At 45.2% G+C, this 14,999-nt stretch overlaps 3 protein-coding genes across 3 annotated transcripts; 2 read left to right on the top strand and 1 right to left on the bottom strand.

The window, feature by feature from the left end:
• Positions 1-456: 456 nt before the first annotated feature.
• Positions 457-1,457, bottom strand: ATNIH1004_008517 (chromo domain-containing protein; the record flags this gene model as incomplete). Its single annotated transcript, XM_033573125.1, has 7 exons — positions 457-475; positions 538-563; positions 615-969; positions 1,026-1,105; positions 1,158-1,200; positions 1,252-1,387; positions 1,451-1,457. The coding sequence occupies 7 exons, from the start codon at positions 1,455-1,457 to the stop codon at positions 457-459; spliced, it is 666 nt and encodes a 221-aa protein (XP_033423677.1).
• A 439-nt stretch (positions 1,458-1,896) lies between these two features.
• CCT5 (chaperonin-containing T-complex subunit CCT5) lies at positions 1,897-4,120 on the top strand (the record flags this gene model as incomplete). The annotated part of the gene is made up of 11 exons (XM_033573124.1): positions 1,897-1,906; positions 1,971-1,988; positions 2,050-2,098; positions 2,164-2,257; positions 2,308-2,391; positions 2,458-2,747; positions 2,805-3,453; positions 3,513-3,650; positions 3,707-3,887; positions 3,941-4,020; positions 4,076-4,120. 11 exons carry the CDS (start codon positions 1,897-1,899, stop codon positions 4,118-4,120), a joined length of 1,638 nt encoding a protein of 545 aa, XP_033423676.1.
• Positions 4,121-6,638: 2,518 nt separating this feature from the next.
• On the top strand, positions 6,639-7,228 carry ATNIH1004_008515 (uncharacterized protein; the record flags this gene model as incomplete). Its single annotated transcript, XM_033573123.1, has 2 exons — positions 6,639-6,713; positions 7,034-7,228. The coding sequence occupies 2 exons, from the start codon at positions 6,639-6,641 to the stop codon at positions 7,226-7,228; spliced, it is 270 nt and encodes an 89-aa protein (XP_033423675.1).
• Positions 7,229-14,999: the final 7,771 nt, after the last annotated feature.

The following is a 14,999-nucleotide window of genomic DNA, read 5'->3' as shown; positions in this document are numbered from 1 at the left end:
TAATATGAGCCTGCCAAAAAAAAAAAAAAAAAATTCAAATCAAATCACGAGTGTAAGGTTGAAGAGATTTTGGAACTAGAATATCTCATTATGAATACAACAGAGAAAAATACAGTTGAGAAAAAAAATAGTGCGAATGTAAGACAGTGCCCTTGTTCTTTTCTTTTCTTTTATTTGTTTTTTTTTTTTTTTTGGGCATATACTGGTCAAAGACTCCCAAACTTTCATGGGCCAAAACATTGCCCAAAGCAATTATCTTACATAGCAGAAAATCGCACACGACCGCTCAACTCCTGGAAAACGCCCTTTATGCGTTGCGATTTCCGGCACTCGCAAGAAATAAATTTTAGCAATTGAAGCGAAAACGCTCAGTGAATGGCGAACCTCGAACAAATGACATTGGCACACTGGGTCTCATTAATTGGAAAGGCGACAAAAGGGGGGGCTGGTATCAATTCAAGTATCTTTGAAGACACTGCAAGAAAGTTAGTATTTTGATATATTCATTAACTCATTTGCCAATATTGGGCAACTTACAGGTGCTGTTCATAAAATTTAAGCATCTGGTTGAATGTTAGTCTGTATTCGATTCTAATCGGGGCCTAGACACTCACCTTCTTCGGGCACTTCTCATAACAAGTTTCAATGGATACCTTAGACTTCTTGCCATTCGTCCACTGGAGGAAAGCAATCAAACTCCCCTGTTCGCGCATTATAGTATCGACATGCTCAACCTCATTCTCCCAATTCTTGGACTTAGGCATCCATTCAACACCATCGGCCTCTTCTTTTTCTTTTTTTGCTGCTCCCTCGGTATCTTGATCGGCTCGCGACTTTCTTCGCTTCTTGGGTTCGGCTTTCTCCAGTGTCTGTTTAGCTGCTCCTAATGATTTTCGCTTTCTACCCTGTTTCTGCGGTCGTCCCCCTATGGAGCGGAAATACTCCTTGACAATATCTTCCGCGCCCTCCCTATACGTGCGATTAGTATGAAGGCTTATAGCTAAAGATCATACGATTCTCCTTACAGTAGGTTCGCTTCTGGCTCCATAGTTTGGTCTTCGGGGTCGTCGTAGTTCTTCCACTTCACTTGGAGCAGAAGGGAGCCCTGGTCCATGGTGAGCCAATGCGATTTAGTGAATGTGTGTAGATAGACATACATCCTTTGCAAAATCATGGCCGACGATTTCCTCAACCGTATAACTATTTTTGTAAGCGATGGTCGTGGGCTCATTGTATCGCTTCACAACTTACACTCCCTCCTCGTCTTCGTCATCCTCATCGTCCTCTTCGGGCTTTACATTGTTGCCTTCGCCCTTTTCTTTAGCCGCATTATTGAAAGGAATGGATTCGCCAGTCGACTCATCATCGGAAACGTCTCCGAGCGGTGCTAGATAACAGTTAACTCAGCATGACGGACCAAGCGCGACAAGCTCAGGCTATCACCACTCACGAGGCATTGTCCTAAAAGGATTTGGAAGTTGGAAAAGTCGGGTAAACAATATGCCGGTTTCGCTTCGACAGCGATGACAAATTCAATTACTGCAGGATGATGAAGGCTAGCAGCCGCGCATGAGTGATTGAAGATGGTAGCTTGATGAGTAATTGGCAGTTGCTCTGAGCGGTTGCGAAATGCAGAGTCGCGAGCGCGCGCGTTGGCGGGCAATAATGCGCTTGGCCGGATGTGGAAATCAGCTCACTAGTCCGATTGTGGACATCTCCAGAATTTCTGAAAAGGCCTAATTGTGCAAGAACCGCCGCTTTCTCCAAGTTCCGGAGCCCCAACGTCCCTCCAATATCGTTTTTGAGGGATTTCTTGTGTGTCTATTCTATTTTTTGTCTCGTAACCCCTTCAGGCTTTTGAATTCGGATACCTGCCGTGTGTGGCAGTCCGTCAAAATGGCGATGCGTATGTCCCAAAATGCCCCTCATCTAGAACTACCGTACTGACGATTTCATCTTCCCTTTGCTAGAGCTTGACTTGTCTCAAGGTATAGAGTTTTACTGCCGCCGTTACTTTTTCCACGGATCCGCTGCTGACTGCATCAATAGCTTCGGTGATGAAAGATGAACAGGGCCGGCCATTCATTGTTGTTCGAGAGTACGTTGCAGCAACAATATCTGTCTAGCTCATGGTCGGTTGCTAATCTGCACTGTCTTCTACAGTCAGGGAAAGAAGAAGAGACAGCACGGTACTGATGCGGTGAAGTCACATATCGTTGCCGCCAAAACCGTCGCCAATATCGTGAAATCTTCCCTGGTATGATTGAGCCTATATCCATCTATATGACTGTTTTCTAACTGGTCTAGGGTCCTCGTGGTCTCGACAAAATCTTGATCTCCCCAGACGGCGATATTACTGTCACCAACGATGGCGCCACTATCTTGTCCCAGGTTCGTTCTCCACGCCCACATGGGAGCTGTGATCTAGACCGATGGCTAACGCCCTGACTTTTGAAGATGGAAGTCACAAACAACGTCGCCAAGCTTTTGGTCGAGCTTTCGAAATCTCAGGATGAAGAAATTGGTGATGGAACGACTGGTGTGGTCGTTTTGGCTGCTGCTATGCTGGAGCAGGCCTCTGAACTCATCGACAAGGGCATTCATCCCATCCGCATTGCGGATGGTTATGACCAAGCTTGTGAAATTGCCGTTGCGAAGCTTGACCAGATCAGTGATGAGATCCCATTCAGCAAGGATGACACGAGCAACTTGTTGCAGGTTGCAAAGACTAGCTTAGGGAGCAAGATGTATGCGGCGGATTTAACACTGGCCCTCTATTTATCATTGTACTAACCTTTCACCAGTGTCTCCAAGTCTCACGACCAGTTCGCCAAGATCGCCGTCGATGCAGTGCTGTCTGTTGCCGACCTCGAGCGCAAGGATGTGGATTTCGAATTGATCAAGGTGGATGGAAAGGTTGGAGGTGCCCTGGAAGACTCGCTTCTTGTCAAGGGTGTCATTGTGGATAAAGACTTCTCTCACCCTCAAATGCCCGACGAAGTCCAGGATGCCAAGTTGGCGATTTTGACCTGTCCGTTCGAGCCCCCCAAGCCGAAGACCAAGCACAAACTCGACATTACAACGGTTGAAGAGTTCAAGCGGCTGCAGGACTACGAGAGAGAAAAATTTACAGAGATGATTCAGAACTTGAAGGATTCGGGCGCCAATCTGGTTATCTGTCAGTGGGGTTTCGACGATGAGGCCAACCATCTTCTTCTCCAGAACAAGCTCCCCGCTGTGCGATGGGTCGGTGGGCCTGAAATTGAGCTCATTGCTATCGCGACGAACGGTCGGATTGTTCCTCGATTCGAAGACCTGACCCCGGAGAAGCTGGGAACTGCTGGTCTTGTGCGGGAGATGACATTTGGTACTACACGTGAGAAGATGCTCGTTATCGAAGAGTGTGCCAACAGCCGTGCTGTAACGATATTCGTTCGAGGAAGCAACAAGATGGTTAGTACCAGTTGCGAGCGGCTCCGTGCATATACATGAATTACTGATTCTTCGTCTAGATCATCGACGAGGCTAAGCGCTCACTACACGATGCTCTTTGCGTTGTGCGTAACCTGGTGCGCGACAACCGGGTTGTATACGGTGGTGGTGCTGCCGAAATCGCTTGCTCCATAGCCGTGGAGGATGCCGCTGTTAAGGTGCGTCACCAGGCATCAATGTGTCAGACAAATCCATGCTAACGTATGGTCCACAGAGCCCCGGAATCGAACAATATGCCATGCGCGCCTTTGCCGATGCGCTGGATGCCGTACCAATGGCACTGGCTGAGAACTCTGGATTTAGCCCTATTGAAACCCTTGCTTCGATCAAGTCGCGTCACGTGAAGGAGAACAACTCTCGACTTGGTGTTGACTGCATGATGACTGGCAATAACGGTATGTGCGCAGCTCTATGGACTGTGGAATGCTACTGACAATACGTCATTCAGATATGCGGGAGCATTTCGCAATTGACCCTCTGATCAGCAAGCGGCAGCAACTCTTGCTGGCGACGCAGCTCTGCCGCATGGTTCTGAAGGCAAGTCTATTGCATGGAGTTTAAGGACTGGACTAACAGGATACAGATTAACAACGTCATCATTTCCGGCGACGACGAGCAGGAGTTCTAGATTTGTGATGTCACAAGGAAAAGCTTGATAGTACTTGAGGTTATGCCATGAATAATCAGGGAGGAGTTCTATGTAAAGCACGACGGGCCATATAGAATCCGTTGATGAAACAATGACAGGACAATGACAAATAGTAGCATCACATTTCATTTCGTAGCAGACAAGTAACGATGATGCGTTGTCCGATCTAAATGGCAATTAGGATTACCCATATTACCAATATTCACGTATTTTCAGGAGGATAGATATACTCTTCCTCTCCTCGGGGAACCATGTGTTCTTGAAGTCTTGGCTGACAATAATGTTCTCTATTAACTACTCCGTAGACTATTCGCAGAAGTAGAACTTTCTATAATATCCTATTGTAATCCCTTATTATGCAAATTTATATTTTCAGACAAACTATATAAGATCAATCTTCTGTTATTCACTCTCTGTATAAAGAGAGAGATTATTTACCTGTTAGTATATATTATAAAAGACACTTACTGTTCTAGTCCAACACAGAATATATCCATGATCAAGGCAACTAACCAGGATATAGCTTATCACCTTGAGATAAATGTCTAGATACCTATATTTCTAAAAACATTCCTCAGATAAACCTCAAGGCAGACTTGGTATGAAGATGGCGATGAATAAAGATAACTGAGAAACAGCTTAGGATTATATGTCTACACATATCTCACATGGAAAATTTCTCCTAGTGCAGAACAGAAGACCATATACCCGGATTTACTCTTGGTTAAATCCATAAAATCTCATAATACAAACAAATATCATCGTCATCATAATAATAATATGGACAAACAAAACTATATAATCTATACATAGTATGTACTCATAGGTAGTAAGTATGTTGACCATGATGCAAACCTCCCGATTCAGAAATTTAAATCTAAGCACAGAACCTCGTAGACACTTACTCTCCCAAGACAAGTTGGTGGAATCATACATACATATCTGCACGCATCCATGCAGAAGGCTGAAGCTGACTCTCCTCATTTTCCTCCTCCTTGTTCCCCCGCGGACCCCAACTGACGTCAGATACATGGAAGAGATCATCGATTTGGTTCTTGGAATCGAATGGAAGGAGATTATGAGATAAGATGAGATGAGATGGCATGGCTGTCGAGGGTCTCATCCGACTTTTTTTCATTATTTTTTTTATTTAAAAAAAAAATCCACTTCATCGTATACACAGACTGGGGATTTATAAACCAGTACCTTTTCTCCACGTCAACTGGACCCAACACCATGGTCAAAGCATGTCGGTCGACACCATGCAAACGACTACATACTACAGACAGATAGGTTTAGGGCTCATACTGCGCCTCACGATTATCGTAACATCTACCTGATTTTTCCGATCAGGGGAGGTCAAATGACAAATACTCACGGGGAAGGTAGGGCATAAATTATCAATCAATCAGATCGAACGCAAAAGAGCCGAGTTGGATGATGGATGGATGGGACGATGGGAATCAAACGGGCGGATCCGAGACGAGACGGACCGGGAGATTCTATACTCTGAGTAGTTACTCCGTACAGACAGACGGTGTACACAATACAAGGCAATCAAGTACGGGTTATTGATTGAATATGGATGGATCAGCTTCGGGAAGAAATAGTCGGGATGGATTTTTGTTTATTTTTCTGCGTTGTTTTCTTTTATGAATCATCCGGGGATTGGCGAACGCGGGGCGGGCCGGATGGAGTCTGTATGTCTGACCAAGGAGTATTATCATGGGAAATGTCATGAAAGATCATTTGGAGGAAATCTGGGATCTGGGTCTGAATCTGGATTGGGGGGAGTCTATCTCATGATTCTCATCATCGGCATGAATCTTTCAGCTGTTACTCGGCGCTTATTGTTAGTGGGTAGTCGGTGGATGATACTAGATCCGGTGGATTGTGAAATTAGAACAGGAAATCAAAAATAAATCGAACACATGCAGAAAGAGACAGACCGCTAGGTCCCGTCATCGAGGTTGCGCGGCGCGTGGAACAGAAATCCCAATTCCACGGAGACGTGGGTTGCATGGTGAGGGAACATGGTGATACATATGAAGATATTCGACCGGTGGATGGAATCATCTGTTCAATGGACCAGATCCTCGGGAATGAACAAGGAGGGGAGAATCAATATATGCATGGATTTATTTCCCAGATGATAGTGAGGGAGAAATCGTTCATATCAAAGAATCATCATCACCTCCATTGACAGGTCAGTCCAATCGAAAATCCATCGACTGTCAGTATCCCGAGAAGAACCATCCAGATGACCGAATGTCGGCAGATTGATATGTTGACAAGGGCAGATGCAATATCAAGTCATCTACATCGCCCAAGAAATAAGTAAAGATAGAAAGAAATAAAAAACAACCCACTCATACATCAAAAGCAATCGGTACCGTCAGCCTCATTGCCTATTGAAAACATCACATGGCCAGAAATCATTGACGTGGCGACCGTAGAGAAAGAAATCTCTTCCTCGTGACGGACAGGGCGCCAAACGATGCGCCGTGCGGCGTTTGCTCAGCTCGAGACCGCTACTTCAGCGGTTGATGATCGCCTCCATCACACGACTGCGGTGAGGAAGTCGAACATCTGATATGATTTCTATTGGATTCATCCTGGTTGATTCATACGTATAGCACCGGAATTGGCTTTTTTTCATTACTGGTCATTGTCTCTTCAAAGTACTTACTTGTATGTTGACTGTATGAATGCTATAAATATGCCCAGTATGAATCGAACTGGGTTCATTTCCATGGCTCTCTGAATCAATCCTGTTACTCCATCTCTCCTTAACTTCCATCAAATAATCACAAAGAGAGAGAGAGAGAAAAGAAAAAGAAAAAGAAAAAAAATAAGATACCAGCTACCTGACAGCTTCATGACGTGCACTAGGTAATACGATCGCCAAACCCAACCCTATCCGAGATCCACCGTGGACTGCAGGACCGATGGAAAACACCGTCTCCAGTCATCGATCCCCCGGTCCCTCAAGATGAAACACTGCTGTCAGCCAGGAACCCGAATGAGGAATCATCTTGGCAGCGTTGCGCAGTCACATGGGATCTGGTCGGGGTCAAGGATGGTTGAAGGCAATCTGACCCTGAGATAGGTAGACAGATAACTCCATAGAATAGACAGTATTGTTCTGTGATATAGCAGATATGTCGGCTTAGAGAAGGCCAGATCCAAATCCAAATCGGCGGATATGGCGACATCTTTGTTTCAGGTTATCGCGGGAATGGGTTTATTCAGTGACTGACATCTTTGCTTTTTGGGGGCTTAATCTGTGTGACCCCTTTTCTTTTCTTTTTTTTTTTTTTTTTGCTGTTCAAATCCATCAGACAACATCTACAGATCTAGATCCAGGAAATGCATGCGCGTGGAGGAAGGAAGAGCGCTGGTTCGGATGGATTAGACGCTCGAGTCAAAGTGCGAACAAGGCTGTGCCCGGTTGATGGATCGGGGGAGATATAGGGGTTGGATAAAGGGGGGCAGTCAGTCTTCCAGAGGGGAATCTCCGATGGAAGAAGTCATCCACATGATGCTGGGATCGGACGCTTACTGGGGTGGTGGACTCGATCGATCCCTGCCGTAGCATAAAGAGAAATGGAGTATAATGAAGTACAACCTGAGTATGTCGGACTGCCTGACTGACTGACTGATTGCCGACTTAAGGAATGTCAGACAGGCAGGTAAAGAAGTCAGTAATTTCGGCGGCAAAACGAATACCAGCCAGCTGTACTGTACGACCCATACGAGAGTCAAATGTCCAGGTAGAGAAAAGGGCAGATCTTTACACCTTCTGTAGAAGTACGGACCAAGGTACGTTGGTCCCCTACATATCCATTGTACTTACTGGAGAGATGTAGCTCAGAGTACGGAGTACGGAGTAAGATACCAGAGAATGCCTTGTTCCCTATTAAGTGATAGAGGATCGACGACAGTGGGTCGCTGTGGACCAAACAAGCAACAATTAACATGCCAGGGCTCCCAAATACCTGGACACCTCGATGCAGAGAACTTTAGCTCCGACTGGGGGCAGATGCTGGTAATCCCGGATTGACACACATCTGGTATACCTTAGGCATAGGCATGTGCGCCAGCCATGTACGCATCGAATTCCCAAATTATTTATTGCCTTCAGGTAAGGAAGGTTCGGGCTGGTCTATAGGTTTTGGTTCCTGGCTTCGCAAGTGTCCATCGGGGATCAAGGGATCTCTATCTCTGGTTCCTGGCGCAAACTGTCAATCGGGGATCAAGGGATCTCTATCTCGGGTTCCTTTGTTTGCAGCCACTTCCTACCAGAACTCAAAATTGCGTCAGTGGCCGATAATGAACCATTCTAAGTCTTGTCTTGATCCAAGAATTTAGACCCGGAGAATCTACAAATCTTGAGTGAGAAACGGTCCGTGGTTGGTTTCTTTGACCTTCCAACGGTTGGTCTGGGGAAGTTCCCGCAAACGTGGCCGTCGCCCATAAATCATTATCGATCGGCACCCAGTAAGCCTTGACTTGGTGGTGATATATAAACTAGGTAAGAGAAAAGGGATTGTTACCATATCCACTAACCACCATGGCGATGGTGGTGTATATGTCTACGGAGGTTGCCGAATATTTATCTCCCTAAGTGTACAGTTCAACTAAAAAGGGAACAACCCCCTGAACAAGAAAGAGAGCGAGAGAGAGGAGGGGAAAAAAAACCCCTCATAGGATCTGTACGCTCTCCAGGGAGGTACATACGAAAAACATCCCTCCTGACTACCAGATCGTCCTTTGTCCGGCCTTGAACCCGCGATCCGCGTAACCCTTGCATGCACGACCGTCCCCCTGGGGGACAAACTGGACCGCATAACCCGTGGTTAGCCCATTTCTCGAACAAAGGACAAGTTTCCAATCGGTCTATTTGCTAGCTTAGCTAGTGAGGCACTGATGAAGATCGTCCAAGGGCTGGCTGGTCGGGGGATACGGGCCGGTTTGCGGAATGTGACCACTCAGAAAGGTACACAGGTTTGTTGGTATGTTAACAAATTGATCTGAATGTTATGGAAATAAGAATAATAAAATGAGAAGAGTAAAAGTACAGTGCATACGAAGCATAATGGTAAAAGAATACATAAAAAGAATAATGCTGGAACAGCCGTTGTCCAGGGAGCTGTTAGAGCCAATTCAACGGTTTCTACCCCTTGTACATACATACCCACATAGACCTAGACCTATGACGATCACCATATTAATATCTGTGCGCAATCCAAGCTTTACGTTATGCATGAAGGAATCTACTTGGGCGACTGAGACACTTTCATATGGTCGGATTAGACCGATTGTGATGAACGTTAAAATGGAGCTATGCATGTACCTACTCACATACCGGACTTCCATGTTTTGGGGCAGTTATCGAGACTTCATACGTCGCACATCCTGAAGAAAGGAAGAGCCGTAGCTCCGAAATGATACAATCAATACTTTCAGGATAAGGGCTCGGACCTCACTTGTGTCCCACCGAGTCTTTCGGTACATGAACACCCACGTACCCACCAGCCACATTCCCCGATATAGAGAGTCATTTGTGGACTCAGACAATTAATTCCAGGATCGACGCTGCCTTGTAACTCTAGAATGGTCTGTGGGTGGACGAGAAGAAGATATTTTGATGTTGTGTACGGAGGACTGTATGCAGAGACTCTGCCCCTACTGTTGTGTACTCTGCACCACCACTTTCTTGGTTAGATCGTACAGTATGCAGACCAGACATCCTATTTCCCGGGGCAAGTACTCCGCCATTACCGACTAACTACCTGAGTACCACAGTCATGATTTCTGTGTTGAGCGCAGCAAAGAACCGACTTCAACTATAAGTCAGCAATTCCACCATAGCAGCTGTTGATGGTGGCTGATGGACAGGCAATCCATCCCCTTTAGCAAATTTTTAGTCATAATTATGTAGAAAGGGATGGGGAGACATCATCACATCCACATGGAATAAACAGTATACTCGATAGTATGTATAGTATAGAGCAATCATCATCATCATCATCATCATCATCATCATCAAAAAATCCATCCTATAATATTCGATCTCACGCGATCGATTTCTAGCCCAGAACAGGCGCGCAATACCGCGGTCGACCCCACATCATGTGACGGGCGGATTTTGTTCTTGTGACTTGAGGATTTCGCCACCAGACGACGTGAATGGCTTTTGCTAAACCACTCCTTTTTGCCCCCACGTTAAGGGGCGGCAGGCAGCATCATGGTCGTTACACAACCTATGACTTAACTGCCGGTGGTGTTCCTTAAGCCACAGTGCGCAATATGGTTGCCTCTACCCATGGGTTTTGCATATACCATAAATGGGGCAAGCAAAGGCTCATGGCAAATACAAGTATGCCATGCCATTCATTCAGCCTCGGTAGCTTTAAGCCACTTAATGCACTTTGACTTCCCTTTTCGCCCCACCATGGAGATGAAACCTCGGGAATGGATTTACTTCTGCTAGATATTACTGCTACAACTACTACTTCAATTCATTCTGGCGAGATCATGGGATGGTTGGGTTCTCTCCTTGTAATATCTGTCGGTCGGGGATTTTTTTTAAGGCTTGAGGGGGCACGAAAAGACATGGAGAGTAATGAATTACCTTCCTTACAGAGTAGTTTGTCGTATGCTTTTTTTTGTCGCCTTTCTTTCTCCACAACTAACTACCTATCAGTAAACCCCAGGTAAGCTTAACCTCCTCCCATGTACTCTGTAAGAAATATACTCCATAAAATTCTGGAAGTATGAAGGATGATTGAATTCTCTGCTTCACTGCCTAGACACCCTGGAGTAGTACGCCTGATTTCCTGATCAGTGGATAAGGATGCAGCTACGTGGCTGTCTCTCCACGTCGCTGTGGAACAATTGCATGCATGAATGATGAGCAGCTGAGCAAGTTCGATCATCGAAGGAAGGTACCCCTCAGCTGCATGTAATGAGGCCCTTTTTTTCATGGTTCAACTTTGCCGGAGAGTAAGCGTTCGTTGGATAGTGGTTTTCCAGTTTCCCTGCTTTTCACGTTTTTCTTTGTTTAAATTTTTTTTTTTAAAGTTTTTTTATTTAGGTTTTTTTTTTTTTTTTTTTTTTTTTCTGTTGATCTTGTCTGGTCTGTATATCAGGTTGTGAAGCTAGCTTTACTGTTAAGCTATGAGATATGGAACTTGATACAAGTATGGTGTGCATAGGATATGCGCGAAAGATGTGGGTGTGCTATAATAGTGGTGGCTATAAAGCTTTGCTTCGACTACAGCGGTCGTACTTAACTCTAAACAAGTCCAAGATTTGGTAGGTAAGGTATAGTTAGTACCTATTTCAGTACTTTAAGATCCAGTGTTCTTGGTGTGATAAGAAAGTGCAATGCTACAGTATATCTGTGGAAGATTGAGATCACCTAAGGGTAAGATTTCAATACCTGGTCTACAGGATTAGCCCCCCCGCTAGGTATGACTAGGTATGGAACCCCATTTCCCATAATTGAATGCATAGAATCCTCTCGGGGTCACCATAAACCGACGAGATTTCTTCCATCTTTGGAGTTAGAAGGGACCCCCGGGAGCGGGACGAATTTTCTCAGTTTCAATTTCCACGGTGAGGCGAAGTTGAGGCGTAACCTGAGACAGAAAACAAGAACATTCAGAATATAATCAATTGTTCGACAAAGGGGGCAAAAAATTCAGCGAGAATCAGTCAATTCAATCACGAGGATGGTATCATCCTATAGAAGAGAATGAAACTGAGGGGGCCATATCTTACAACTCATCTGTCAGGTGTTCCGAAAATCTGGACTTGACGTGGAAGTGGAACATCACATGATTGACGAAACGTACGCCTTCCGCGGGGACCGGAGTGATAAGGTCAAACGTCGACTTGTCTGTAAGTACTCCATACGAAGTAAATCAAGACCAAGTAAGTAGGTGTGATAGGTGTTGTGGTGGATCGGGAGGATCTTCTTGATCCCAGTTCCCCGAACCACTCACCTGGGGAACAAGGGCCTAACGTCCGACTGTGGCGGTTTTAGTCCCTATTTGGATTAACCTAGGATGCCAAATTTGAGAAATTCTTTCAAGCCCCGTGACAACTTTTTTTTTTAAAAAAAAAGAAAGAAAAAAGAATTTGAAGGAAAAGGAAAATCAGGGACATTGACAGGACGCCTAAGCAAGGCCCAACGGATAGGCGTCGGGAGGGTTATGTTGACATTGACAGTTAAAATCTACTTAGTACCTACGTAAAGTCCATAAAACAACATCATCCAGCCATCATAATGAACCACTGGTGACAAGTGGCAGATATTGAGCTCTTGTGACTGCGATCAGAGTAGGAATGGGCAACTGTGGCCGCCCTGTTGATTTGTCTTCGTGTCGCAGGAATCTACCAGGTATGTGTATAGCGATGTGAACAATAATGCCCAGATAGATTTGTGAAAATAAAATGTAAAAAAAATAAAATAAAATAAAAAAGACCAATATCCCAGACCCCAGGACAGGAACATACATACCTGCAGAAGCAATCAAGGAACCGATGGCAGCATAGGAGCAGCCAAGACGATCAACCAGATCGGGAGCCACTCTGCTGTTCCCCGGTATGTGATTTCTGCGGGGGGGAGGCAATTTAATGATGGTGATACATACTACCACTGACTAATAGGTCGTGAATATGCTCAGAAGATCGATGGCCAGACCGTTTCAGCGGGAATAGTTGAATCAATATGTCGACGTGTCATATGGAAAGGAGCACAACAACAGCATGAACTGAGATACTGTACATTTCTTGCCTGGAGGAGTTCAGTGGTGGATAAAAACGACATCAAACGGCCGGGAAATTTGAGCCAACGCGAGTCAAATTCCTAACCTAGTGTGGTAATGATGATTTTGAGGAATGAACCTGTAAAGAGAAACGAAGGAGCAAAAGCAAATACCCGGTTTGAGTTGTCCAGAACGTCCTAGGTTAAAGCAAAAAAATATAAATAATAAATAAAATCGCTATATACACAAGGTATTACCGATGAGATTATCATTTATTGTAGAATGCGGCCGAAAACATACAAGTCCATGGCCGAAGCAGGTTAATCAAGAGTGGTAGTCAGCAGGTCTTAGCAACGCGACCTGGTGAACTGTCACCTAGGTATGTTTTCGGTAAGGGGAGCCTGCAAGACACGAGTGAATGATGCTCGGGACAGGGCGTGCTGGGTACACATTGTCGGTGTGCCTATTAGTAAGTAGTATAGCTACGGAGTTGACACTCCATATCCTACATCCTCCGTATGCTATGGTTGTACCTATTCAATCATCATTACTCAAAGCATTGTTGACAAGTGTGAGTGATATTGGAACGGCACTATCTGGACCAATCATTCATGGCCCAAATTTTGAGGAGTCAAGTGACCCAGGCAATTTGAGTGGTGAATGGCCAAGGGAATCTGTTCTTAGTCAGCGCCGGAGAGGAGAGGTCACAGGACAGACGATCTTTGTCTGGATGTTTGACTAAACTAAGTTGCTTCATTCGGGCTATTTACTATCGCATTGAATATTTTTAGGTAAGATCATCTTTTTATTGTTCTTTATTCTTGTTATTATTATGGTCCATCTTATGATACATATAGGTTATTTTAATTTCCCCTTGGATTGTACCTAAGCGAAAAGATCTCAAATCCTCCTGTGTGGTTCAGCCCCAAAAGGTAAAGTGATGGAGACCGGAATTGATCAAGGTTAACTATACATGTATATAATATCTCGTACGTTCCTTGGACAGAGAGTAAGGCTGCACCTGGATGCAGGAGTGAAGTGGATCTGGATATAAGACTGGGCATCTCAAGTTCCAGTACCGAAAGGTACCGTGACCGTGACCCTCTTCTGTAACCAGGCTCCCGTACTTTTTTTTTGGGTGGGACTCCGGAAACAGACCGGTAAACTTACCGGTGGTCATGACACGGTATGAAATACCAACAGACCATGGGGGTACTCCGAAGTAACACACTAAAAAAAAAAAAAAAAAAACCAAATCCGAAAACCCCAAAAATAATAATAATTTCGATCCAGGTCCGGACCATGAAGGAGGCGCGGCTAGGATCCTTCCTTTTTACTTACCGCCATACCCATCTCTCCGTCTCTGGTCACAGTCGAACCTGTTCCTCGGTACCCTCGTCGGGGTTTTCTGTGTGGCCACCCTCGGTTTCCTATTTTCTCTTCCACCTCCCCTTGTACCGTTACCAACAATACACGCTGCCCCGTCCATCTCCACCGACCCGTCATTTAGTATCTACTATCTTCCCTTTTCCTTTTTCTTCGTCCGCTCCACCCACTAAGTTTCTCCTCCCCCATATTCCTCTTACCCATTTTTTCTCTTGATTTTCTCTCGTCCATTCTCCTCTTCCCTCTCCTCCCTTCAATCCAACCACCTACCACCTTCTATACGACAAACGCCAGGATCACCCTTTACTTCCCCGAATCCGGCATACACATCTACTTCACCGTTACGACAATCCTCTTCACAACTATCGGCCGTTATTTGCTTCCGGTCGAAATTCTGCTCTGCTAGACTTAGGGTTGGATCTGAGGTATTGAACAATTTGAGCCTTCGATCTTAATTCTATTTCTGTTGCGTGTCGTATACCCTGTATACCTACTAGCTAGCTCGAAGTTCGCTTCACAGCAGCTTGGGCGCTAGGATTTCATAATATCGACTTTCTACAGGCTGCTGCGGAGCATCTACTCAGAGTTGTCACCTGGGTAATATCCTCACAGTTTAGAGAGATTTCTTACATCGCTAATTTCGCGCCGTACGACCACGCTCGGGGGAGACGGCGACCCCGAAACTCAACACCATA

The sequence above is a fragment of the Aspergillus tanneri genome, assembly GCF_003426965.1.
Source record: "Aspergillus tanneri strain NIH1004 chromosome Unknown AapTan_6_pilon_pilon_pilon, whole genome shotgun sequence".
Taxonomy (NCBI): Eukaryota; Fungi; Ascomycota; class Eurotiomycetes; order Eurotiales; family Aspergillaceae; genus Aspergillus; species Aspergillus tanneri.
The sequence above is the reverse complement of the archived record's forward strand: the minus strand, read 5'-3'. Positions and strand labels throughout refer to the sequence as shown.